This window comes from Zootoca vivipara, chromosome 7, assembly GCF_963506605.1.
Source record: "Zootoca vivipara chromosome 7, rZooViv1.1, whole genome shotgun sequence".
NCBI classification, from domain to species: domain Eukaryota; kingdom Metazoa; phylum Chordata; class Lepidosauria; order Squamata; family Lacertidae; genus Zootoca; species Zootoca vivipara.
Window position 1 is genome coordinate 9,668,185 of NC_083282.1, and position 24,198 is coordinate 9,692,382.

General features: G+C 42.2%; 2 protein-coding genes and 1 pseudogene across 3 annotated transcripts in view; all 3 read right to left on the reverse strand.

Annotated features, from left to right (window-relative positions):
* EDEM3 (ER degradation enhancing alpha-mannosidase like protein 3) overlaps nt 1–17,589 on the reverse strand; it is a 36,419-nt gene extending 18,830 nt beyond the window's left edge. For both annotated transcript variants that reach the window (XM_035123415.2, XM_035123414.2), the window contains exons 1-9: nt 17,153–17,589; nt 14,044–14,089; nt 10,355–10,455; nt 8,109–8,148; nt 7,130–7,242; nt 4,287–4,440; nt 2,777–2,911; nt 1,108–1,213; nt 104–201 (exon numbers count right to left, since the gene is read on the reverse strand). In XM_035123415.2, coding sequence (XP_034979306.2) covers nt 104–201; nt 1,108–1,213; nt 2,777–2,911; nt 4,287–4,440; nt 7,130–7,242; nt 8,109–8,148; nt 10,355–10,455; nt 14,044–14,089; nt 17,153–17,574 — 1,215 coding nt within the window. In that variant the 5' untranslated portion in view covers nt 17,575–17,589. The remainder of the gene's footprint in view (nt 1–103; nt 202–1,107; nt 1,214–2,776; nt 2,912–4,286; nt 4,441–7,129; nt 7,243–8,108; nt 8,149–10,354; nt 10,456–14,043; nt 14,090–17,152) is intronic.
* Nucleotides 17,590–17,891: 302 nt separating this feature from the next.
* Nucleotides 17,892–18,031, reverse strand: LOC118089602 (U2 spliceosomal RNA; annotated as a pseudogene).
* Nucleotides 18,032–19,098: 1,067 nt separating this feature from the next.
* Nucleotides 19,099–24,198, reverse strand: part of NIBAN1 (niban apoptosis regulator 1) — an 89,034-nt gene continuing 83,934 nt past the window's right edge. The window contains exon 14 of the mRNA XM_035123412.2: nt 19,099–23,518. Within this exon, the coding sequence (XP_034979303.2) occupies nt 21,981–23,518 (1,538 nt within the window). The 3' untranslated portion in view covers nt 19,099–21,980. The remainder of the gene's footprint in view (nt 23,519–24,198) is intronic.

Here is a 24,198-nt window from a genome sequence, read left to right on the forward strand (position 1 = left end):
ATGCATTACTGAGGGAAGAAGTACAACAGATGCTGCAAGGAGCCAAACAACTCATTATACCTCATGGATTGCACAGCCCCGGAGTCTCATGCAAGAAACTTACCGTGTTAAATCTTTCCAGAAAACTGTCATCTCCAAGCAAGACGTAAGCCTTTAATAAATATTCGTAATATGAATCTATACCTGCTCCAACACCACTATCTAGAAAAAAGATGAAAAACCTGTTATATATTTAAGATTGACCTTACAACTAGTTTACATTGCTGCATAAGAAGCCCCTGTTTTGGCCGGAGTACAGCCAAGAAACAAACAAAGAAGCTGTGAGAAGCTGCACTCAGCACAATACAATATTTTCTGTTTTATTTTTAAAAATCCACATGGATCAGGGGTGGGTAGTCTTTGCCACCCTGATGGGCACCTTCCAGCTTGCCAACTCTTTGAGGACTACGTACCAGCAAACACACACAGGTAGGTGTAGCTAAAATGGTTCTGCCCTGGTTCTACCACACATGCACAGGCATGAATAGAACACATTCATCCATTCATTCATTCAGACCCCACATTCATTCCCATCACTGTGCTGGACTAAGAGCAAAGGTTTAGCCCTCTCCAGGGCTGTAGTGGGACTAGTTCCCCACCATTGCCGGATGTGGAGAAGCCGGCCAGCACTCCGTCAGGGAAGAAGATGGGGACTGGCAGTCCACTTCACACAGCTTCACGGGCCTGATCCAGGCCACAGTGTAGTTTAAGGAAATACTTTTCTAGCATTCTGTTCATCTGCATAAAACGCTTCCATCAATGTGCAGTCACCATTCCTTTATTTGCTCTTCTACTTGCAGGAGTGTTTGCCCTTCTTTAGGTAAAGATGGTTGAACAAGAAAGACTAAGGGGAGCAGCCACAAGTAGCTCATATTATTTATAGCCCATACATTTAAATGGTTAACCACTCATTCATTAGGTTGCAGCCTGACAAATCCTAGCTCTCTCATGTCAGGGTCAAGTATACAGGCCTCCCCAGCATGAAAGTGGTTCCAGGTTGCATAGATGCGTTACAAATTCCCATTTCTGCATGAGCCACAGAGGGCACACAGTTGCAAAGTGCCATACCTTTGCGGACCCAGTCACCCGTATGAATATTTATAGTGACTCCCACCAAGTTGCTGCTGCGTTGCCTTTTCTCCCAAAGAAAATCAAGTGCTTTCCGTGCATATTCCTGCAGCAAACAAAGTCAACATTTCCGGTTAAATGCTGTTTAAATACAATGGCTAAAATGAAGGGGGGGAACCTGATGCAAACAACTGGCGTATCAATTCATTCCACATTTATAGTTAGAGCTCTGAAGTATTTTGCATAGCTAAATTAAGGTAGAAAAGAGTAAGTTGGACCCGCTGTAATCATGGAATTAGGTAATTTACCAATTGATTCCAATGTGTCTACGGAGAGCATAGATTAACATAATCCATGTTAATCACCCAAAAGCAATTCTCTGCTTTCAGAATTATTCCACTCTTTGCTGCCAATAATGGCTATTCATTCCTGTTTCCACATACGTCAATAGAGATTCTATCCATCAGCTGGAACGGCAGCCCTTCCAGTTTAAGAACCAGTCATTCTTCAAGACTGGAAGGAAATTTTTTTAAGTGCCAAATGCACAGCCTTTAGATATTACCCTGTGTAAATTGCTACTGTCACAAGCAACTAGAAAAATGCCAAATTACAAGGCCACCCTAAGCCTCACAGAATACCCAGATGGTAATAGAGAGCAAACAATTCCACAAGCAAAGTTATTAATAATGTAAGGGGGGGGGAGAGGGAGACTGAATAGCTTAAGGCAATTTGGATATTATTTAGGAGAAATCTGAACTGGGGATTTTTGGTCCAGCATTCAGTCTATTTTGGTACAGTCTCTCTTTCTCTTTGGTGATCACTCGTGGCCGAGTAAGATTGTCTTCCATAAACGCGGTTTTAACAATGAGTCCGTAAGTGACCGTGGAGGCCAATTCTGGATCCACATGTCCTTCCACAGCGGGGACATTGGTTTCCAGGCGGGAGTTGATCACGGTGTGGATTTGCCAAGCGTGCCTTCCTCTTAGCACGTTTCTCCCTTGTGTCCTCAGATGTCTTCAAAGCCCATGACACCTTTGGGTGGCCAACTCCCAAGAGACTGCGATCTACTCATAGAGTTAAAAACTGGCAGTGATCTACCCACTTGTGGGAGGGTTTAGGTCAAAGTTGTTGAGCTTGTTTTTTAGGAAGGGAAGCCCCACTTTTGGGGGTGAACGTGCCTGCAGTAGAGCAAAGCTACAAGATTATCAGGGTTGCTATTGTTGGGAATCAATATCAACATAATCAGCACACTGTGAGAGAGAGAAAAATTGGTTTCTTCCTTGATGTGAGGGCAATGCGCACCATAAATACAAACACATGCCAATAAATAGCAGCTTACAGTAGACGAAGGTTAACAATTAAAACATCACAGCGGGCTGCTGCTTATACCATCAAGTTTATGCTAAGATGTTTACAATACTGATTAGAGTCCAACATACAGGACACTGGTATGAAAATATACATTACAGAGCAATCCAAGTACAGAATTTCTGGAATATTTATCACAAAGCCTCCAAATAGAAACAGAAACCATTTACTAAACTCCTTTATCACAGATTTAGTTACCAATTCAGCAATAGATATACTGACAATGAAATGCTATCAAACACCACACTAACAGAAGTTATAAATTAAACAAGGAATGATGAATTATAACCCGTATTCAAACCTCAAATATTGATGCTCCTGTGAAGCGGCTCAGAGCAGCAAACTCCAAGATCAAGGTACCTGCACAAGCTGTACAAGTGTCAGTCTCTGTTCCTGTTCGAGCTTCTGGACTCCTTACACCAAATTTTAAGTTAACCTAGAAGAAAAGGCACCAAAACCTTTTACCACTACAGTAGTAAATTAAGCAGATAAAACACAACTTATGAAAACTACAAGAAAAACACGTTCCTTGAGTTCTGGATAGAGTTTAAAAGCAAAGTACCTGAGGCACCAGGAACAGTTGGAAAACTGGCTTTCAGACTAATGTCAGAATTTGGTGCCATACATACACAAACTGACTTTATACAAACTACGGTACCAAAGTTGACATTATTCCTTAAGGTTTCCATTACCTGACAATATGGACCAAGACATCTTGACAAACACAAAAGTGCAACGTTCAAAACATTTGTATTTGTTGGCATCGTGTAAAGTGCATTAGGCTTTAGAAACAAGAATGCTTGCACATATTTTATGTCATCTAGACTAAAATAGGAATGCTAACAGTAGACTTCCAGATGACTATTTTAAAGCAGCTTTCATGGCTAAGCATGTAGCTCACCACCTATAGACTATGGCAGGCACCCCCAAACTGCGGCCCTCCAGATGTTTTGGCCTACAACTCTCATGATCCCTAGCTAAGAGGACCAGTGGTCAGGGATGATGGGAATTGTAGTCCAAAACATCTGGAGGGCCGAAGTTTGGGGATGCCTGGACTATGTCCATAACTTAGGGTTGCCATATTTCAAACAGTGAAAATCTGGACAAGACAGTTGTTGAGCTTGCGGGGGGTGGGGGGGACAAAGTTGTTGACCTTTCTTTGAGCTATTTTTATGGAAAATAAGCAAAAAAAACCACGACACTGACAACATGGGTTGCCATACTTCTGTATTTTCCCAGACATTTTGCCAATTTCCACCCAGACACTGCTGCCACCTGCATGTAGCTATAATCGTCTCTGAACTTTGCAGCAGCAGTTGCCAACACTGAAATCTCTGGGTGCTTTGAGTTCAAGAACAGCTTGCCATTTAGAGAGGAGAGAACAGCAACTTCACAGTAAACTCTGGCAGTATTCCTGGCTTTCATGCATACAGCATGCTTGGAACAGAGCACTTGAAAATTATTTAATAAAGGGCACAAGAGAGAAATGGTGGCAATTGTTTTAAATACGAAATAAGCTACAAACAGAATTAGCTGGTATTGTATGCTTCTTAACAGATTGACATCTTGCAATCAAGAGATATGAAAATATACCATGCGATAGTTCAGCCAGTAGAGCGTGAGTCTCTTACTCTTAGGGTCGTGGGTTCAAACCCCACATCGGGCAAAAGATTCCTACATTGCAGGAGGTTGGGCTAGATGGTTCTTTGGATCCCTTCCAACACTACAATTCTAGGATTCTATGAGAATTTACATCTAAATCAGCAAGAAACAAAATGATCAACTGCCCTCACAATACATTATATACTTACTCGTGGATATGGGAGACCGCTGGTGGTGTTAAAAGCTGGCAAAAGCTTGTAGCCCAGCTGTTTTGCCATATGCAGAAGTTCTCCGTTGTACCATTGCATGTCTTCGCCCTTCTCTTTCAGCATGATTGCTACTGAGTGCCCACCTAGAAGACCTCTAAATGCAAAGAAAGGACAACAATAACATTCAGCACATAAAAAGGTCGAGCTCAAACGTGGAAAAGCTTAAGGGATGGTGCAAAAACATTTAAACATTAGCACTTCATCAACTGGGGCTGGCATTGACCCTAGACATCACTGCAGCAGGGCAGAACAGCAGGGTGGGGGGGAGGGATGGTATCTCCCTGCAAACCCTTCCCTTAAACTGTGGTTAGCACATTTATTTCACATATTTATTACGTTTCCCTTTCCCTTCCAGGAGCTCAAGATGGTTGCCCACCTCCATTTTATCTTCACTACAACCCTGTGAGGTAGATTCGGCTGAGAGACAGTGATTGACCCAAGATCACCCAATGAACTTCATGGCCGAGTGGGGATTCGAACCCGTCTCCTAGCTCATAGACCAACACCCTAACGATTACACAACACGATCTGCATCAGTTCCAAATGTATGTAAGCTGAGTAGCAGAGAATAACGTCAACAGATCTAAATGCTCTTCACTTCTGGAGAAGACGTTTAAAATGGGGCTAGATATATACTGCCATTCCACTAGAATGTAGAAATCCTGCAAAATATGTAGTATAGAATGCAGCTTCCTGAGAAGTTAAAAAGAGCTGTGCCAGGTTAGACTAAAAGCCTAGATTAGTCCAGGATCCGGTTTCCTACCGCAATTGGCAAGGTATCTGTAAGAAAGCAGGGCAGAACGGCAAAAGCTCTTTCTCGCTGTTGTACTCAAGCAACTTGCATTCAGAATGCCGTTGCTTCTGAGTATAGAGGCAACATTTATCCATTGCTAGTTTTATCCTCCATGAATTTGTCTAATCCCCCTTCAAAGCCATCCAAATCTTGGGCCATCTCAGCTTTTAGGTCTTTTTTTTTATAATCTATTTTTATTAATTTTCCAATTAAAACACGATTATATCACATTCATTATTTCGAATTATACAAATACATATCAATTAAACCGAATATTATGCCAAATCATATAATATTTTCTGGAGTTCCCATGCTTCAAAAATTTGGGGATTCCTCGCACCCGTCTACTGCCGTCTTTTTCTAAAGTCCAAATCTTCTCTCAAAATCCAAAATAAGCCCGATCATTCCCCACCAGTCACTAAAATATTTTCTTCTTTCATCCGATTTTTTCACAGCTGCTGAAATAAGTATCAAACGAGAGTTCACATATATTCTTTCTCCTGTGTGAGTTTTAATCGTCCTGGCCCCCCCTCCATATATCTTCTGCCTGGAATGTCCTGTTGCGCCAGCCTTTCAACACAGAGCAGCGCCATCTTAAAAAGCTTAGATCACTTTCGTTTTCTTAAGCTTTTTATTTTTTAAACCACCGATCTTTGTAAAATTTACAGCTTTTTCAGGCAAAGAAACAGCAGTCACTTTATGCATAGACTCTTGATAAGTTTGTAGCTCTCCTTGCCCTGTAGCTGAACTTAGCTTCTGATCGCTGTTCAATTTCAAAGTGCGTCACAACCATAAATCCACCGAACGCATTCCAGGGACTCTGACCATCCAGTTAAAGGGGGGCTTCTCTCTTCAGTAGTTTTCCAACTTCAAAGGATATGCTCAATAAAATAGTTTATAAAGTTCATTACTCACTCAGGTATTCTTTATCTCTCATTTGTTCCAAACAAACAAGGACGTCCCGTCCGGGAAGGTATGGAGTAACTCGTAGAGTATATGAAAAAAAATAAAAAAGTTCGCTTCCCTTCTCGTTACGTCCCCATCAATCTTTCTTCCAGATAAAATACAGCTTTGACTTCTCACCCTCAGCAGCACAAATTCCTTGGCAGTAAACAGAGCTTCTTCCCCTCCTTCCGAAGCATGTCCATGAATACGCCTAATTATCTTCTTTAATCATGGAGATCCCGCCATGCAGGTTAGCGTCCGGGAGTGCCGACATTTCATGAGTGCTCTCAGCCCAAGCCCCCCCCCACTCCTTAAACAGTCGGAGTGGGTTTGGGGGCATCGCGGGCCCGCGGGCCCTCTCCGTAACCCCCGGAGAGGTAGGGGGGTTGCCTTTAACTCCCCTGGCAACCGCCGAATTCCTCATGAAGGTCGGAGAGATGGAACAAGGGTCAGCCATTCCTGCAGGCGGAACCGGAACCAGGATGTGAGGGCGATCTGGCTGCGACATCTGTCACCCCATTGATCGCCAGGGTTGATTCGGCTGATCTGGCTGGCTAGGCGGGTGTCCCCTTCCTCCCTCACCGCTCCATGTGCGTCCCTCCCGAAGCTGCGCGCTCGGTGGAAGAGGACGACCTTCCCAGATAGAAGGAGTGTACCGTTCTTCGGTCAAGGGTATACGATAGCTGCGCTCCCCTGCTAGAACCTCCAAACAAGCTCAAGCTTTTAGGTCTTTAACTTATCTAGTCCTTATGCACAAGTATGTGGGAAATGCCCACGGTATATATTATTTCAGCTATCAAACTTTCACCAAAGGACACTTCTAAGGATTTGAGCATGCAAGGTTGCAGCTAAGTGGAGATGAATGCAGGAAAAGCTAGAACTAAAACTTTTGCTGCATGTTTCTTAAGGTAACAGACACACCATTTCTATTATTCTTAAACACTTATGGAATAGGCATATTCACCTCCGACTAAAAAGCAACACAGAAAGTACCACAACTCAACAAACTGAAATGTGGTTTATTTTCTTCTGGCATCAAACTTACCCAAGGACTCTTATGTTTGTTTCAAACACTGATACTACAATGTCGTTGTCTAAATTAACATCTCTGATCACTTTTTTGACAGCCTCTTCAAACTCTTTGGTTTTATTTAACACCTGCAAAACAAAAATTAGCTGTAAACAATTTGACCCCCCCTGCCGTGAACCTTATTAATAAAGAGGTAATTACAGATATCCTCCCAAACCAGACAACTGACTTTTTGGCAGGTTTCAAACTTCCAGTATATTACACAAGACCTGTAGGATTGCTTGGATCTGGGGAAACTGTACTCGTGGGAAATTGACCCTTACCTCCAGAGGTCAACTTATGTGGCTAAATAAACATATCAGGAATGTGGATGTTGGGCACATGATCAATTCTTCATCCGATACATTCCACATACCGAGCTGGCAGCTCCACTCATATTTACCATGCCACTCACTGCTAAACCCCCTTTCAGAAGTTTTGTAATGCCGCAATTAAGTGTGGGCTGAATTGCAAGACGGGTGTAGGGAGAAGGGAAATTAACCACACATATTTCAAAAGTGCCCACAGTTCCAGCTGAGTCATCCAAGTCTGTGAGGGCAAAAAGAAATAGAATGTGCAAAAGAAGCAAGGAGGTGATGCAAGCAGGAAGAGATCAAGTACAAGTTGACAGGAGAGGGATGAGTTCTAGCTCAGTAGAGTTCCTGGTATGGAAGCGGAGAAGGCAATATAGAGCAAGCAGGCTGGCCGGGTCTCACAGACTCACTTAAGAAATACTCTTGTATTCTCCAAGGCTGGTCCTAACTCTGAGACTATCAAGGAACCACTTTTTATTGGCAATACAATGCGGAAACCGTTTTTCTTCATAATAATAAAGGTCTCTAAAGCCATCTGATTAAAGTAGACTTAAACCATAAGTTACACACACACACGTGTCAAAGAGTTTACTTCCAAAAAATGACGTGCAAGTATAACATTCAGAAGTGACCCAACTTACCACAAGCGTGTCCAAAGTATCAATTAGTGTCAGTGAAAACCTGAGTGGGGGAGAAGCAAGCACAAGAACACATTAGAACCCAGTACATTTTATCTGTAGTGACAGCAAAACATCCAAAAAAACAGTATGACACGTTATTACTAACAGAGAAGACATCAGTTTGAATGGAGAAGTTCTGGCGCAAAGGAGCCAGAACTTCATTGTGCATGTTTTGAGTGTGCAAGGGGAACAAAGGCAGCACTCTCTTCATAGTCCTCACAGCTAGTGAAATAAGATGCTGTCTGCAATTCTGGTATTTTCTGTGTAACTTCAAGGCCATTACACATCGGTACCTGCCCACTCCCAGACAAATGCTGCCACAGATTTCAGAAATCCACAATTTTTAGTATCCACCTTTTAGGCCAAATGTGCAGAAGTTGACCACATATTTGGTGTATGCAATTCTATCCAAATATGTACTACAAAGGAAGTAAGGTAAAAAGGTAAAGGACCCCTGGACGGTTAAGTCCAGTCAAAGGCGACTATGGGCTTGCAGCACTCATCTCGCTTTCATGCCGAGGGAGCCGGCGTTTGTCCACAGACAGCTTTCTGGGTCATGCGGCCAGCTTGTCTAAACTGCTTCTGGCGCAACGGGACACCATGACGGAAACCAGAACACACAGAAACGCCGTTCACCTTCCTGCCGCACTGGTACCTGCACTGGCATGCTTTTGAACTGCTAGGTTGGCAGGAGTTGGGACAGACCAACGGGAGCTCACTCCATCGCGGGGATTCGAACCGCCAACCTTCCAGTCGGCAAGCCCAAGAGGCTCAGTGGTTTAGACCATAAAGGAAGTAACCAACTCCAACTTATTCCAGCCATGAAGCAATATAGCTAGAAGGAAGGAGGAAGTGGCATTCACTTATGACTCCACAATACAAACTTTGCAAGCTGTGTGGCATGGGAGGAGAGCTTTGCTCTACCTTCCATAAAACCCTTAGTGTAAACTAGAGCTTTTATGAACAAAAGCCTTCCCAAACAGATCCTGCTTATGCAACCTTTTGTGGCAAAAAAAGACTGCATGGGCAGGGCCCACTTCTCAATGAAGATTCCACAAAGTGCTTGGGTACAGGGGTTATTTCCACATTATTATAGCCAAAGACTGTGGAAATGAATGCATTTCCCAGTGCATTTCTTTATAAGGCACGCAGCAGGGTGGATAAAAATCAATGATTTTTTTAAAAAAATCAAAAAAATCGGATTTTTTTGATTTAAATCGATTTTTTTGATTTAAATTGGATTTTTTTAAATAAAATGCTTTTTGAGGAAAACATATTACCATCCAAAGGTTATTCCATCATGAAATAAAGATTAGTTTTTTTAATTATGTAGTATAAGGTTGTATATGTTTAATTTTTGGGGTAAATAAATTCCATTAATCCATTCACCTCTTCCAGAGGTTTTTGTAAGATTATTGGGCAGTTTCTCTGCCTACAAGATATTATCACAGGTGCTTGGTTTACTTTTGCAGTTCTCAAAACTGAATTTGACTCAACAGAGATCACATGCCTCTTCTTCACAGCAAAAATGTTATAACATGAACAGAGTTGAGAAACAGACCTTAATCCTATTGTTCTACAAACCTATGAATACAGAAGCAACCCCTTCAGTGCTAAGTTTCAAGAAGTTCAGTGAATAGAATAGAAACAATATTTTTCTGATTGTTTGGAGTGGACAGTATTTAAGTTTTTCATGTGTAGGCTGGGCTGACAGTCTAAGTTTCTTAAAATATATATATTTTGTTTTTGTTTAGCCAAATTAGTTAACAAACATGGATGTTTGTTTAAGCAAATAACATTTGCTGAAATGTTATTGTTTCAGTTGAATAAATCTATTTAAATTGTTATTATTAAGGTAATATTATTTTTCTCCTTCCTAAGTACAACAGTAAAGTTGTCCAAATATGAATGATTAACCTATTAAACTGGGGATAAAAAAACTAATATGAAAAGTTGTTATTCTAAAAATCTTCATCTACTTGCATAATAAAGTTATACCAGCAAGAATTAGTCTTTATGATTTAAATCAACTATGATTTAAATCAAGCCTTACTGAGTAGTGATTTAAATCATGATTTAAATCGTGATTTAAATCAGTTTGATTTAAATCAAATCCACCCTGGCACGCAGGGCTGTGTTTCTACAGCACCACACCTGAAACAAGGTTTTGCTGTTTCATAAAACTGGAATTATTTCGAAGTACTAACTTTCCCAAGGCATCATCCACATCTCCACGACTTGGTTCTTGACCACGAACTCTTCCACGGCAAGTTAAAGGCATGAGCTCGTCGGCTGGGTAGGCATGTTCCTGTTTAAGGCAAAAAAGTGGAAAGAGTATGCTGAAATTTGGGGTACATTGGTGGTTAGGGAACAACAAAACAGACGTGATTGCTGAAACATACACATATAAACACATGCAAGTATATGTGTATTGAATACAAAATATGTTACCCAAGCTGTGGCCACTCTATTAACAATGAAGTTCTCCAAATAATACAGATACTGACGGTTGAGATCTCCAAGTTTGTATCTCATTTCATATTTCTTTGGAAGCTAATAGAAGTATTTGCACCTCCTTAGCATCGCCCCATAAAAGTGTGGAAAATTCAACATTGGTGCAAGGTTACGAGCCCTGTGCAATTCTTTATAAAACCCCAATGGAAAACAGCTATTTTTAGGCTGCAATCCTAACCTGGAACAAGCCCCATAGAACTCAATGAAACATATATTTAACTAGACATGTATGGGATTGCACTACTAACTACAGGCAGAAAGCTTCCTGTTATATACTGTGTTTAATAATGGGAACATCGGTTATAGTTTGCTATGTAGCAGATATACCCTCAAAACAAAACAAAATTAAAGCAGCAGTAAAAATCAGCACTTTATGGCAGCCTGCAGAACACATCACAATCATACCGTCTGATAAAGTTCAAATCCATAATCTCGCTTGCCAGGTTCGCAAACACAATAAATACAATTTGTTTATTTAATACCCTAATATACGTGGCAAATACATATCCTTTTGACTTTAAAGCTTCCAGGATATGCCAAGTCATGCTTCCACATAACCCAAACATTTCATGCTACAAATGTAGAACACAAAGCCATGGTTTCCCTGCAAAAAGAACAATCCCAGCTCACTATGGCGTTACCGTCCCACAACAGAGGTTCAGTTTTAAAGTCTACTGAACGACATTTCCTAACACCTTATACACAATTGACTTTGTTTGTTTGTTTGTTGTGTTTCTATACTACACTTCATTAGAGGATCACAAAGTGGTTTACAATATAAAAAACACAAAAATACATAACATACTAACAAACAAAAACAACAACCTTTCAACACACAGTTTAAAAGGCCATAGATTGTTCAATAGTTAGGGTTCAAATCCGCACCATTGTCTCAAAGACTGCATTTTATTCATAAACACATAACCACAGAGCATCATTTATGTAAACTGTACATGAGCAAAAAGCACTGCCTGTGTCTACAAGTATGCACAAGTAGGTCAGTAAGCGAGACAGCATAAAGCCAATACACACAACCACAAACAATGAATAAGCTGCTATATGCACTTGTATTTCACACCAAGCAGTGTAAATTTGAATTCCATAGCTCCTTCTTAACAATAATCCCACACTCTAATTCAGATTCAGTACTTTGACCACTGTTGCTTATTGCCAAACCGGAGTGAACTATGTACAAGGAGATGGTATCAGCAGATTTAGGGAAACTCTGAGGTTTGCAAAAATATTTAGTAAAAAACATAGTTAGTCAAATCAGTGCCCACATAAAATTGACTGTTCAGAGCATAAACTGGACAACCAGAGGGTTGGGTTTTTTTTTGGAGGGGTAGTGGAATGGAGAGACTGGAAATCGAAGCCTGAGAAAGAGAAAGACAGGTCTATAAACACCATCTAAATGTCTAGAGACAATTTTCTGGTTTACACAGAGGAATTATTTTTATGTGTCCCCAAGAACAGAAGCGAAAATTATCCACATAAATAAAACGACAGAGCCATGATTTTAAAGTAGCTGGGACGGGGCACCGGTGTGTGCATTCTATGCTCAGCAGACATGGTGTGGCTGGAAACCTGAACCGTAGCAATCATCACTGCAACATTTTGTTGTTGCAGAGGCCCACTTGAACTAACTACATGCTCCAAGTGCTTTTCATACACTGGGTCAATAATGTTTACCATACCCCTGTAAGAAGATTACTATTGCCCTCACTGAACAGAGGCGTAATAAAAAGAAGGGGGGCTTGCCCTAGCAACAGATGGAGAATTTGTGGGAGGAGTGAGATTTCAACCAGGAACTTGCTGGATCACAGAGCTTGCAGTCCCAGGTACCTGTGACATGCTAGTTGTTATCAAAACATAAGGTAAAAAAGTTATCAGAACATAACTTAAGGTAACCTTATCAGAACATCTTATCAAACTGCCCTTGTTAGCTAGGCAGACAGGTGTTTTCCCTTTGCCATAGTTCTCACCTGTAAAATGAGGATCATCTACATCACAAGGCTCTTGAGGGGATAAAAATAGCATTCCTAATATGTTAAGTGCTCTGCTAGGTTTTAAAAAACTACTATTGGCATTATTTATAAGTTTTATGTAGATTAGTCAATTCTCACATCTATTAACTGTAGAACAGTTAATAGATGTGAGACTTAGGTGTGTACAAGTAACTCTCAAGAGATAGCTATTTAAGCAGGTGCAAGTTGCCCCAAGGGATAACTCAGTTGGCAGAGCATCACTCTTAATCTCAGGCCTGTGGGTTCAAGCACCACATTGGGCAAAGGATTCCTGCATTGCAAGACTAGATGATCCGCATGGTCCCTTCCAACAAGATGATTCTACGATCTATGATCTAAGTGGCGTCAAAAAGCAAATATAAAAAACCCTGTAGTAATCACACTATGACAAATTCACAGATTTTTGGCTGAATTTTGATAGCACACTAAATCATGGTTAATGCAAACCATAGTCCATCATTTGAGCTTCCTAATATTTACAAGCTAAGGTTTAAATCAGTTTCGCTGTATTTATTTTTATTCCAGCTGGGGAGCAACAGTCACAACTACAATTTAATTCAGGTATCACGTCAAACTGTAAGGACATGCTGATCCATCTCAAATCATGTTTCCAATTTTAGTCTGCTAGCTAGTCTGTGAATACTGTACAGACATTACACCAAACCACAACTATGCTTTCTCAACCATGGTTTAGTGTAACAACTAAATCAGGTGCATAAGTACTTATAGCTGCAACATTACAGACCAAACTCAGAAGTAAATCCTATTAAGACTATGCAGTACCGCAACCATATCCTCATTGCAGTCTAGGAGTGTCACTTAACAGCAACTGAACTTGGCTTCCAATATAGGATTAGAACACAAGATTATAATCCTAAAAAATAATCAAGTTCATCACCTGTTGACCATTATGTTTATACCTTATGTATGTATTTCTCTCTCAGAATGGCCTGGTTCACACGTCACATTAAACCGTAGTGTAAAACAAACTATGGTTCAATATGAACAAACAATATGTGGCTGCAAGATGCTGGCTGCGAGTCTGACTTGTTGTGACATCTGAACCTAGGCTTGTACTTTATTTCCCCAGAACAAACCACAATCAGTGAGTGAAGAGCAAATTGTGGTTCTCTTCAAACATGCCACAAAGATGGGTTTCGACTCTGGATTATTTGTCGATGTCACAGTGGCAGTAGGAGCAAAGTGGGAACTTTGGAGCACCATGGACCAGAACACTGCTCAGCCACAGATATCATAGTTTGTTTTAAGATATGGCTTAACGTGATTTGTGAAGTGGGACACTGAGTCAAGGCAGAAAGAAGCAATTATTTAGAAGTACATATAGTCATTTTACTCACCATGTAATTACTATAGGCATGATCAAACATTTCCACTACTTGATTCCTGCAGAAGAGACAAAGCGAAAATGATTTAGCTAGTCAAGTAAAACCTTCTCTGACCATGAGGTTTAAACAGAAACAATTCGTCACATTATGTCAAGCAGAGCACTGTTGCACTAAGCTCAGTCCACCCTTATCTGCCTGCCTTTCTTACTTTCAACCATACCAGGTTTGTGGCACTGCCTGTCGCTTTCTGCCTCCTGAACTGTTGCTCCTATAGACCTCAGTAGGGAGGATGATGGAGGCAAACCTGGAATCCATTTGCTCTGCCTGTCATTGGCTCCGGCTCCATGTACTGATCGGCCTCCCTGACTTCCACCCTACCAGTCTCAGTGGGCCTCAGCGGCCACTGCTCCAAGAGAATTTAAAAGACTATCAACATGTAGTAAAAAAGTTCAGGATATAAAGGAAAACAATACTACCTAAAGCTGCAATGTATTGTAAAAGACAAAGTATATTCAGTTAAAACCCAGCAAAGCAAATTATAGGGATGACAGCAGTTGTAGTTCAGAATATCTAAACTTCTAAAGGGAACAAGGTTGGTGGAACTGAAATTATGGCTTACAAAATGTAGGAAAAGATCCTTGCTTATTTCCTCTAATTACTGAAGAAGGCATGAGTGAAAGGGTAAGTCTGAAAATGGGATGGTGCAGTCCCACTTGGACTGATTAACATAGCTCCCTGGGCCCTCCAGGGACTCAGCTAGATTGGTCAAGAAAAAGCATTTATATGTGCTGTATATGTGATATAACACTGTGACACCAGATGGCGCTGTGGAGTCCTGTCTTTCCCTACTGGATTTCCCTGTATGAGCTTACAAGGCATTTAACTGACTCACTTCTTTGACGTGTCTAGATTCAGCCCAGCTTATTCACATGGCTTTTATTCCCTAGCCACAAGAATTTCAATGCATGCCTATAATCTACTGGGCCATTTTAATCTATTTCATCTTTCTATACCCTGTATCTAAGAATAAGTACTAGAAGCTCACCCATTTTGCGCTATTTTTCAGAACAGCACATGTTGGGAAAGTCTGTTGCCAACAGTTGCCACAAATAATGAACCAACACTGAATATTTGCATAACTTGTCCAAGGTAGGAAGTGTGATAGATGGCATATTTCACACTGACAGTCGCAGAAAAATCCCACAGGTTATTGTCAGTGCTTCCACCTTTACCTCCTTTGCTTTCACAGCAGGTTTTAAAGAAAATGCATAAAACAAAACATTCGTGGCTCTGCTCTTTGTGTGTGTCTCTTCGCAATTCTGACATGATCACATGCATTATCACATGCCCTTTCTTTAAGTATCTGTCCTGCCCCTTCCTCACCTTGAACAACAAATTTAAAAATATAAACACCAAATAAAACATAAAAACAATTTGGAGCAAGAAATTTCATATATGAGCTTTTAATCCTTTATTTTAATAATCCACCTTGTCAGCAATCATTGTTCAATTTACGGACAATTCATTACTTCAATAGGGCACTGCTGCTGTTTATTTAACTAAGCATCATTTTAACCAATTCTATACCCTGATCATATGCATGTTTACTCAGAAGGAAGTCCCGTGAATTCAATGAGATGCACTCCCAAATTGGTGTAAGATTATACCTTTAGGCTGCTGTCTTATGTACTTACTTCAGAGCAAGTTTCATTGAAGCATGAGGTTTACTTCCAAGTAAACATACAAAGAATTGCATTTACAGAAGCAAGAAATGCTTTTTTATCTCTATCACCTGGATGAATACAGAGGCACTTTTCATACCAGCTGCCAACTTGGCTGCTTTGCCAGCTGTACTGCTCTAGCAAACCAGCCTACGAAACAGGAAACCCCCAGTTCATGGGGTTCATGATTTGCTAAATCAGACCAAAGGTCCATAAACTTTTATTTCCCACAGTAACAGGATGAGCCTCAAATAGCTAACAACAGATACATAAGATTAGACCTTCACTCCCCTTTGAAATGCTAACTTATTTTTCACGAACTTTCAGCTCAAGCATGTGTAGCTGTCTACTGTAAGCGAAGCCTCAACTCTCATACAGTATATGCCTATGTAGATATGTAGACAAATGAGCAAGTGCTCACTCCTCCAAACAAAAAACGAAGCAAAGTAGCAAATTCACCTCTGGAGAATTTTGCATGATGAAATAGAAAAGTTGTAAGAGGAAAACTTACTTGCACCACTACCCAACTCTGAGTTGTACCTGAAGTATAACATTTATTTATAAAATGGGTGGTTTTGGTGTAGACACACACACACACTTGCCACTCTATATCTCAGACTTCTGAATACTTACTGGCCAAGTCACCTATAACAAACAGGAACTCCCTCCTGGCGACCAGGCAGGGAGAGGAGAGAGGCTGAGAGGAGGAAGAGAAGTGACCAAAGACTAATAAAACACGTTTACAGGCTACCAAGCCGAGGGGGGCTTTATTTGCAACGCTTGCTGAGCCCTCTTCTCAACACACGTTGCTTTATCTTGCAGCCTGCTTTCTTAGTGACACACATTATTTATTTGTCGGTAAAGGGTGGAGACTCTTCAACCTCAGGTTCGTGGGTTCGAGTCCCACGCTGGGTGAAACATCCCTGCGTTGCAGGGGGTTGGGCTAGATGACCCTCGGAACCCCTTCCTTCCCAACTCTATGATTCTAAGAACGAAAGCGAACCGTGTCAGGTTATGTGTCCCCCCGTCCCCCTTTCGCGGACTACGAGACCCATGAATACGGAGACTCGTTTGACGCAGGTTCTCTCCTTCCTCGGAGGTTTTTTAGCAAGGGTTGGATGGCCGCCTGCCAGGAACGACTTGAGATTCCTGCGTTGCAGGGGGGGGTTGGGCTAGATGACCCTGGGGTCCCTTCCCAACCCTAATAGCTTCTGAAAGAACCATAAGGAGAAGTCGGGCTCGGGCTTCGCCTTTCCTCCCAACCTCGGCAGGAAGGGTTTGGTGACAGGCAAAGAAAGCACCGCCACTTCCCTGACAGGGCGACCTGCCCGGGGGCGGAACAAGGCCGGCGACCAGGTGGGCCCACCGCTCCCTCCCGCCCCTGATGCCGCCGCTCTTACCCGAGGCGCCGCTTCTCCTCCCTGCCCATGGCCTGCACGGCCGGGGCTGCCGCCAGCACCGAGGACGCGGAGAGGAGGCCCAAGGCCAGCAGTTTCCAGCCAGCCCAGCGGCCTGCAGAGGAGTCGCCGCCGCCTCCTCCGCCGTCGCTCCTTCCCTCGCCGCCAACCGCTAATCCGCTCATGGCGGCAGCTGCCTCGCTAGGCCCGGCTTTGTGCCATCCCTTCAGCGGTGGTGCTACTGCTGCCGCCGCTACCGCCGCCGCGACATAAGAAGGGACCAGCCCTTTTTTCCTCCCCCTCCCGCCCTTCTCCGTCGTAGCCAAGGAAACCGAGATCCGGCCTCTAGGCCGCTTCCGGGTTTTCCTTTCCGGCCACGTGACCCTCGCGCCGCTCGCCAGCCAGTGGGGAAGAAAGGTTCGCATCACGTGGCGGCGGAGCCAACGCGCTCCCGGATGCAGAGACGTGGCCCGAACGCGCGTTGCGCGCGCAACGGACGCAGTCGCCTCTTTTCAGGCCCCGCCCCCAGCTTGAACGTGACATGTCACGTACCGAGATTTTTTTTAAAAAGGAAAGAGTAGCCCATCCTTCTTGTCCCTGCGAGGCGCGTTTGCAGCGTTTCCCTCGGGGCGGAAATCATAGAATGAAAGAATTTGTAGAGTTGAAAACGACCCTAGTGGTCATCTAGTCCAACCCCCTGCATTGCAGGAATCCCATGCCCAACGTGGAGCTCCCACGATCCTGAGATTAAGAGCCCCTATTCCATCTCCCAGCTCCAAAAAAACCATTTAATATATAGTCCTCAAATACAGGACATATCAGATATTAAACTGATAAGAACAGATAGGGCACTTGATCTTAGCCAAAAGGCTGAGACAATATCTCTGATACTAGTTCTCAGCACTACACTATTTTGTTTTCATGATATCGCAAGGTTTGGGTGTAAATATCACAAAGTTTGGGTGACTGAGAGGGTGACTTGCAGCAGCCTTGGGATGTAGTCTGTTGTTGATATTGCAGGCTAAGGTTCAGAACAAGGCCGGTTTGCTAAAATTAAAATATATATCTGCCCCCACCCCATGCAAATCCACCATCAAGCTGCAGCAAATGCTCAGTTTTGCAATGTTCCTTCTTCAGCGGCGCTCAGAGCACCAATCCAGGATTCAGTTGCAAATAGGGTTGCCAGACTCAATAGAGGACAGGATTTCTGTGCCTTTAATTGCCCTGCTCTCTTTTGAGTCTGGAAACCAGCAGACCCTTTGCTTGGAAATTAAACAAAGGGTCTGCTGGTTTCTCTTTAAGGTTTCCAGACTCAAAAGAGAGCAGAGCAATTAAAGGCACAGAAATCCTGTCCTCTATTGAGTCTGGAAACCCTAGTTGCAAACTACTGCTCTACTCACATTCATGAAAACCAAGTGCATTCTTAAATGCTTTTTTTAACACAAGTAAGATTAGTTAGAATGTCTAAAAACTTGCATTTATTATTTACTCGATCACAACTCTGGTAGTTTTGCAAATTGAGGTTGGAAGTCTACATCGATCAATTCCAGCAGCTGCGTTTGTAAAGTGATCTTCAAATACACAAATTTTAGTATCTGTGACAACAGTTTGAATGTCTTGATCGCATTGGGTAGACATTATGAATTATTAGGTGCAAATTTTATGATATCTTTCTCCAAAGAAGAGAACACCAGGATATGAGAGAAGCGCCTTCTAGCATAGTAAGGCAGGAATGGGATTGTGGGTGAGCAATTTGTAGATTGCTGTGGGCGGTTCAAACTCAATTTTGACCATGACTCAGGGCAAACATTATTTAATTTTCACCCATAAATATTAGGACTTTTGGAGCACAACCTTTATAGAAAGTACATGACGGTATGAATAAATTATGTGATAGATCTAACATTCCTCATATGTACCAAATCACCTTTTAAAGAAAAGACACAATGGAAGAGATAATAATATTTTATTTTGGCTTAAGTACTTGAAGAAAGTTAAAAACATTACACTGTGTTTCATAATTTATCTGTTCAGAACAGTTAATCAGATGAAATGAAGAACCCGCATAAAAACCCTGCCCATGGGAAAACAATTCTTTACACATGAAGCTATTACATATTAGCTGTTGGTTTGAATTTTTCTTAGAAAGTCAACTTTTGAATTAGCAAAACTGGGAGGGGGGCACAACTTAAAATACGAGTTGGTTAGTCCAATAACAAACCTCCAATGAGAAAGATTAAACAGAAGAATTAAGGATTTGCCTTTTTAACACTGCAGTGATATGCTTCATTAGAAGGTGGAAGCATTCCCAACCAAAACAAGTGGGACTCGTTTCCAAAGAAACAGGGTTAGGATTTGATTACAAAATAAGCTTTATAGAGCTCCAGTTCCTGAAGCCAAACAGGGAAAGCAGAATGACAGCATGTATTGTACACATCGTCGTAAGCCAGAAACCAAAGCTTACTGTGAACAAGCAGTATTCTGGTGCGTAACTGCAAGGCCACTCCCGATTCCCTCCTCCTCCTCTACTGTAAGCTACAAGGCATGTTCTTTGGAGTATTGTGATTCCCAAACCTGGAACTGTGACTTGTTTAGGGAGGGGGGGGAAACCATGATCCCAGGCGTTACCTTCTGAAAGAGGACACTCCAAATGTGGGGAAATGGAATAATAGACATAAAATATCTCCAAAAATCCTTTCATTTGTTAACACTTTTTGAATAGTAAACAATGGTTTGTGACTGCAGAAACAAAATTACAGGTGTATGCAATTCAAGCATATTTAGGCAGACATCCACTAAGACATCAAGGGTTCCTAATATTTAAGGCTGCAATCCTACGCACACTTGCCTGAAAAGAAATCTGGCTGAAATTGCTTCTCAGAGGACAACTGTAAAAGTTTCTAGTTCTCAGGATAAAAGTGATAAACTGAGATGTATGAGTAACAGGTTACCAAATAACTTGCGTCCCTTGTTTTAAACCCGCACTGAAATGCTGAACTTTCATCATTTTAAAATCCAAATATAAAGGTTCTCCAAGACAATGGCTTTTCAGATTTCTCATATGTGATGTGAATGTCAAGTATACTGTACACTAACTTATATTTTCACCAATGATAGCTTTCATCTCTGCCATGTTCAAGATACGCAAAATCAATTAAATGCTATTAAAATATACAAATTAACTCCAGTCCGTCTTATGACACATTTGCAATATGGTTCTTGGGGTTGTTGTTTTTTGTAAGTTGCCAACTCTCTGCACCCGTGGGTCTACCGCTCTTCAACTGAAGTAACTTTTTAATTAATCTACAGCCAATTCAGAGCTAGTTCCATCAGGTCCAGTTATTTTATTTTATTTATTTTTATTTATTTATTCTTGCATCATGGTAGCGATGCCAAACTTTCCAGTGGGTGTATCAAAAACTAAGAGAGTACCACACATCCGATCACATCCGATACAAGTTTTCTGTGCTGCTCCGACTCTGCCCTTGCCAGGCCCTCCTAAATCCTCTCCAGGCATGTCTCAAAATCCCATTGCTTATGCCACTTGAGGCGACACCCCCCCCCCCTGAACCAGCATATTTAACCACAAACCCATAAAAAAGAGTCTCAGAGACAACTGTAACCTGTCCCTGCTTCTAGGATGTCCCAGGACCCCTCCCTGGATTTTCAACTTGACATTTAAAAAAGAAAAGAAAAGGTAAATCTCTAGACCTTTTATTTCTAGAGGTACAAGAGAAAATGTGCAGGCCATTTTCTACTCAATTTGCTCATTTAAGAAAGAGGTCTGCTTCTGGCTTCCAGCTTTCTAACCAATAAGTGCAAAGGCACCGGGGTGATCTGACATCGTGCACATTTCCCATGACTAAAAGGATCGGAATAAATTATGTAATGTAACAAATATGCAAATCTCCTTATTTTGCACAATATATGCATTTTTGCATAATGCTGCTCTTCTTGGTATAGAACGTAGGCTGTTGAGACAGAAATTGGTTTATTTTTGTTTTGTTTTTTATGGCCCTGGCTAAAGCACCTAGCTGTAGACATGGGTTACAAGTTGCTGTAAACATCTGTCATTTTCTTTGGAGAGAAGGTATAAAGTGCTCTGCAAAAGGTGCAGAAGAATAGGATAGAGAACCCCCGCCCCAACTATTCTAGCAGTTTTAAATATAGCAACCACAACTATGAGGAATGGAATCAGACCATTCCACTGTCAAAATATCTTCCAAATGTGGGGTGGGAAATCTGCCAAAGCTTTTAAATACAGAAGCAATCGTTCAGCTATATCAAAGGTCAAAACTATATGCACAACTATGTTGTGCAAGACTCCAATAAGCAAATTGTTTCACCCCATCATTTAAGATTTCCCAGCATTTTCTTCTTAGCATGTTTCATGCAGATTTTTACTCTCCCCTTAATGGTTACTTGATTTTATCAGGTCCTTGTAAGTTCTACTGACCCCTTGCTACAAGTCTCATTCACATGAGTGGGTCATCGGCCTCAATGAATATATTCTCAGTTTTAAAGCTATTTCAAATGTTTAATGAGTTCTGTCGCTGACAGGTCACTCAAGTCTTCACCACTTTGGCGAGAGCAAGTAGTCTTTGGAGGCCAGCTTCCAAGATGTGGGAATGAATGATGAACGAGAAGTAGTTAAGTGGCAGCGGAAAGATGATTCAAACTATCAACATTCTCAAGGAAATGGAGATTCAGCATGTACGAGTGCTCTTGAATAGGATTTGAGAGTTTGAATAGGCCTCTCTTTTCTAATTTTAAGGGTACTCTGATCATAAAACCTGCAAGAATGGGCTTTATATATCCAAGATAACCTTTTTCATTTCTCAGACTGCGGCTCAGGACAGTTGTCCCCAGCATCTCCCCTTCTGTCTTCCCCCCCTTCGACTGCATCTTCAGCATCTGCACTTGGCAAAGCCACCCTTGCTTGCTTCAAATCTTCCTCCTGAGCAGAGCCGGAGCCTTTGGAGTCTAAATTCATTGGCACCTCCGCATCGCTACCTTCAGTCTCTTTGGCTTCCGGAGAAACTGGCAGATTTATTGACGCTATTGCAAACTTTGCAATATTCAAAATGGTCTCTTGTGCTTGGGCAGAGCAGCCGGGGAAGGAGAGAGCATCCACTTCGGTCAGAACAGAATGAAGAGAGGAGACTTCTGTTTCCGGCAAGCCAGATCTTGGATCTTCAACATAATGCCCTGTTTGGAAATGGTCATCCACTGGCACTGACTGAAGAGAAGGGAGCTCTTCTCTTTCCTGCACATGCTTTCTACTTTCAGCATCTTGTTCTACCTGTGACTTCTCTTCTATAGGGACACGAGGAAGAGGGGAAGGGTCTCCTTCCCTCCGGTCAGATTTTCCACTTTCAGCACCTGGCTTTGTTTGAGATTGGTGATCAGGGCTGTCACTCTTCACATCTGTGTACCATACGCTGATCTTTGTCTCAGACTCTGCCCCTGGGTTTTGCCAAAGACCTAGTTCTTCACACACCTTGGAAGGATCCGGGTGAGTAATATAGCGTGCTTCCCCAGAGACACTTGTCACATTTATATGGTCCCCTTCCTCACTGGGTGGAAGGGAAATTCTTGTCACGTTTATATAATCTCCTTCTTCACTGGATGGAAGAGAAATTCGTGCCACGTTTATATAATCTCCTTCTTCACTGGGTGGAAGAGAAATTCGTGCCACATTTATATGACCACTTTCTTCACTGGGTGGAAGAGAAATAGCTGTTGTGTTTGTATCGGCAGCTTCTATGCTGGGTGGGATACACACTTCAGAAGGTTCATGCATCTCAGCTGTTTGACATTCCTCTACGTTCTTTTCCTCTTCCTTATCCTTCGCTTCTGCAGGTTCTTGTGGCGTTAGAAGCCCACTTTCATGAACTTGTTCCTTCTTCTCAGATGGAGGATCTGCCGGCAGTTCGACAGTCACAGTCAGCAATCTTCTTATTTCATCCACACCTCCAAGAACCGGAAGCTTTTCCTCTTCCACAGGTACCTTATTTTCACTTTCTGTGCTTCCACCCAAACTTGTTTCTATTGCATTGGAAAGCTGCGGGTCCACCTTCTCTTCCCTTCCTCCAGTAGGAATGCTAGATAGAGTACTGGAATTCTCTTCATTTTTGTTCCTAGCCTCGTGGCATCGATCCTGATCCAATTTTTCTGGGGCAAACACTTCATTACTCTGAGTGTCAGTAGCCAGTGGTTCTATCAAGCTGGCGGAAGACTTCCTAGCTGGGCTGGCTTGTGCTGATCCCGAAGGGGTCTTTAGATCACTCAGACTGGAAACACTTTCACAAGTCAAGTGCACTTCCTCATAAAGGTTATGTTTCTTCAAGTGGGCAGCCTCTTTTATCACTAAGCAGGAAATAAACAAAAACAAAAAACAAGTGTGGATAAAAGAAATTCAGCCAAAGGATGTGTAAGGGTGGAGAGGACAGCAGGAAAATGACACACAATCCTAGAAAACCCAGGAGGTGGGGATTGTCCCTTCCCAAATAAATTGTTGGTCTTGCTGGGTTTTCTGTCCTTGAATCCCACTCTTGAATAAGCTTGGCTAAGTCTAGAGGGCAGAGGGGACTGGCAAGAGCTTGGCTGGAGGTAAAGGGGGACACACAAAGGCTAGGGTCCTGCTTGATGTGGTTGTGAGAAGTAGGTCAGGAACGTGGGCTTGGTGGCATCAAGAGCTTGGTGTGTGAAACAAGGGGGCAGGTATTGGCTGGGTGATAAGGCATGGCTTCAGGAGCCTAGACTGTCTCCAGCCCCACCCCCTGAAAAGTTCAGCCTGCTAGGGGGAAGATTAAGGGTCAGGAAGACATCTTAGAAGACGGAGCAGAGTCGATCTGTGTTGCTCCAGAGGGCAGGAGTAGAACCAATGGGTAAAAATGGCAGGAAACAAGATTCTAGCTAAAGATTAGGATAAACTTTATAATGGCGAGAACTGCTCAGCAGTAGGGCAGACCATCCAACCCTGTAAAAATTTTGAGGTTTCTTTTGGGGGGGGTGGAACCTGTAGAGACAGGGGCCATCTAAGGAGG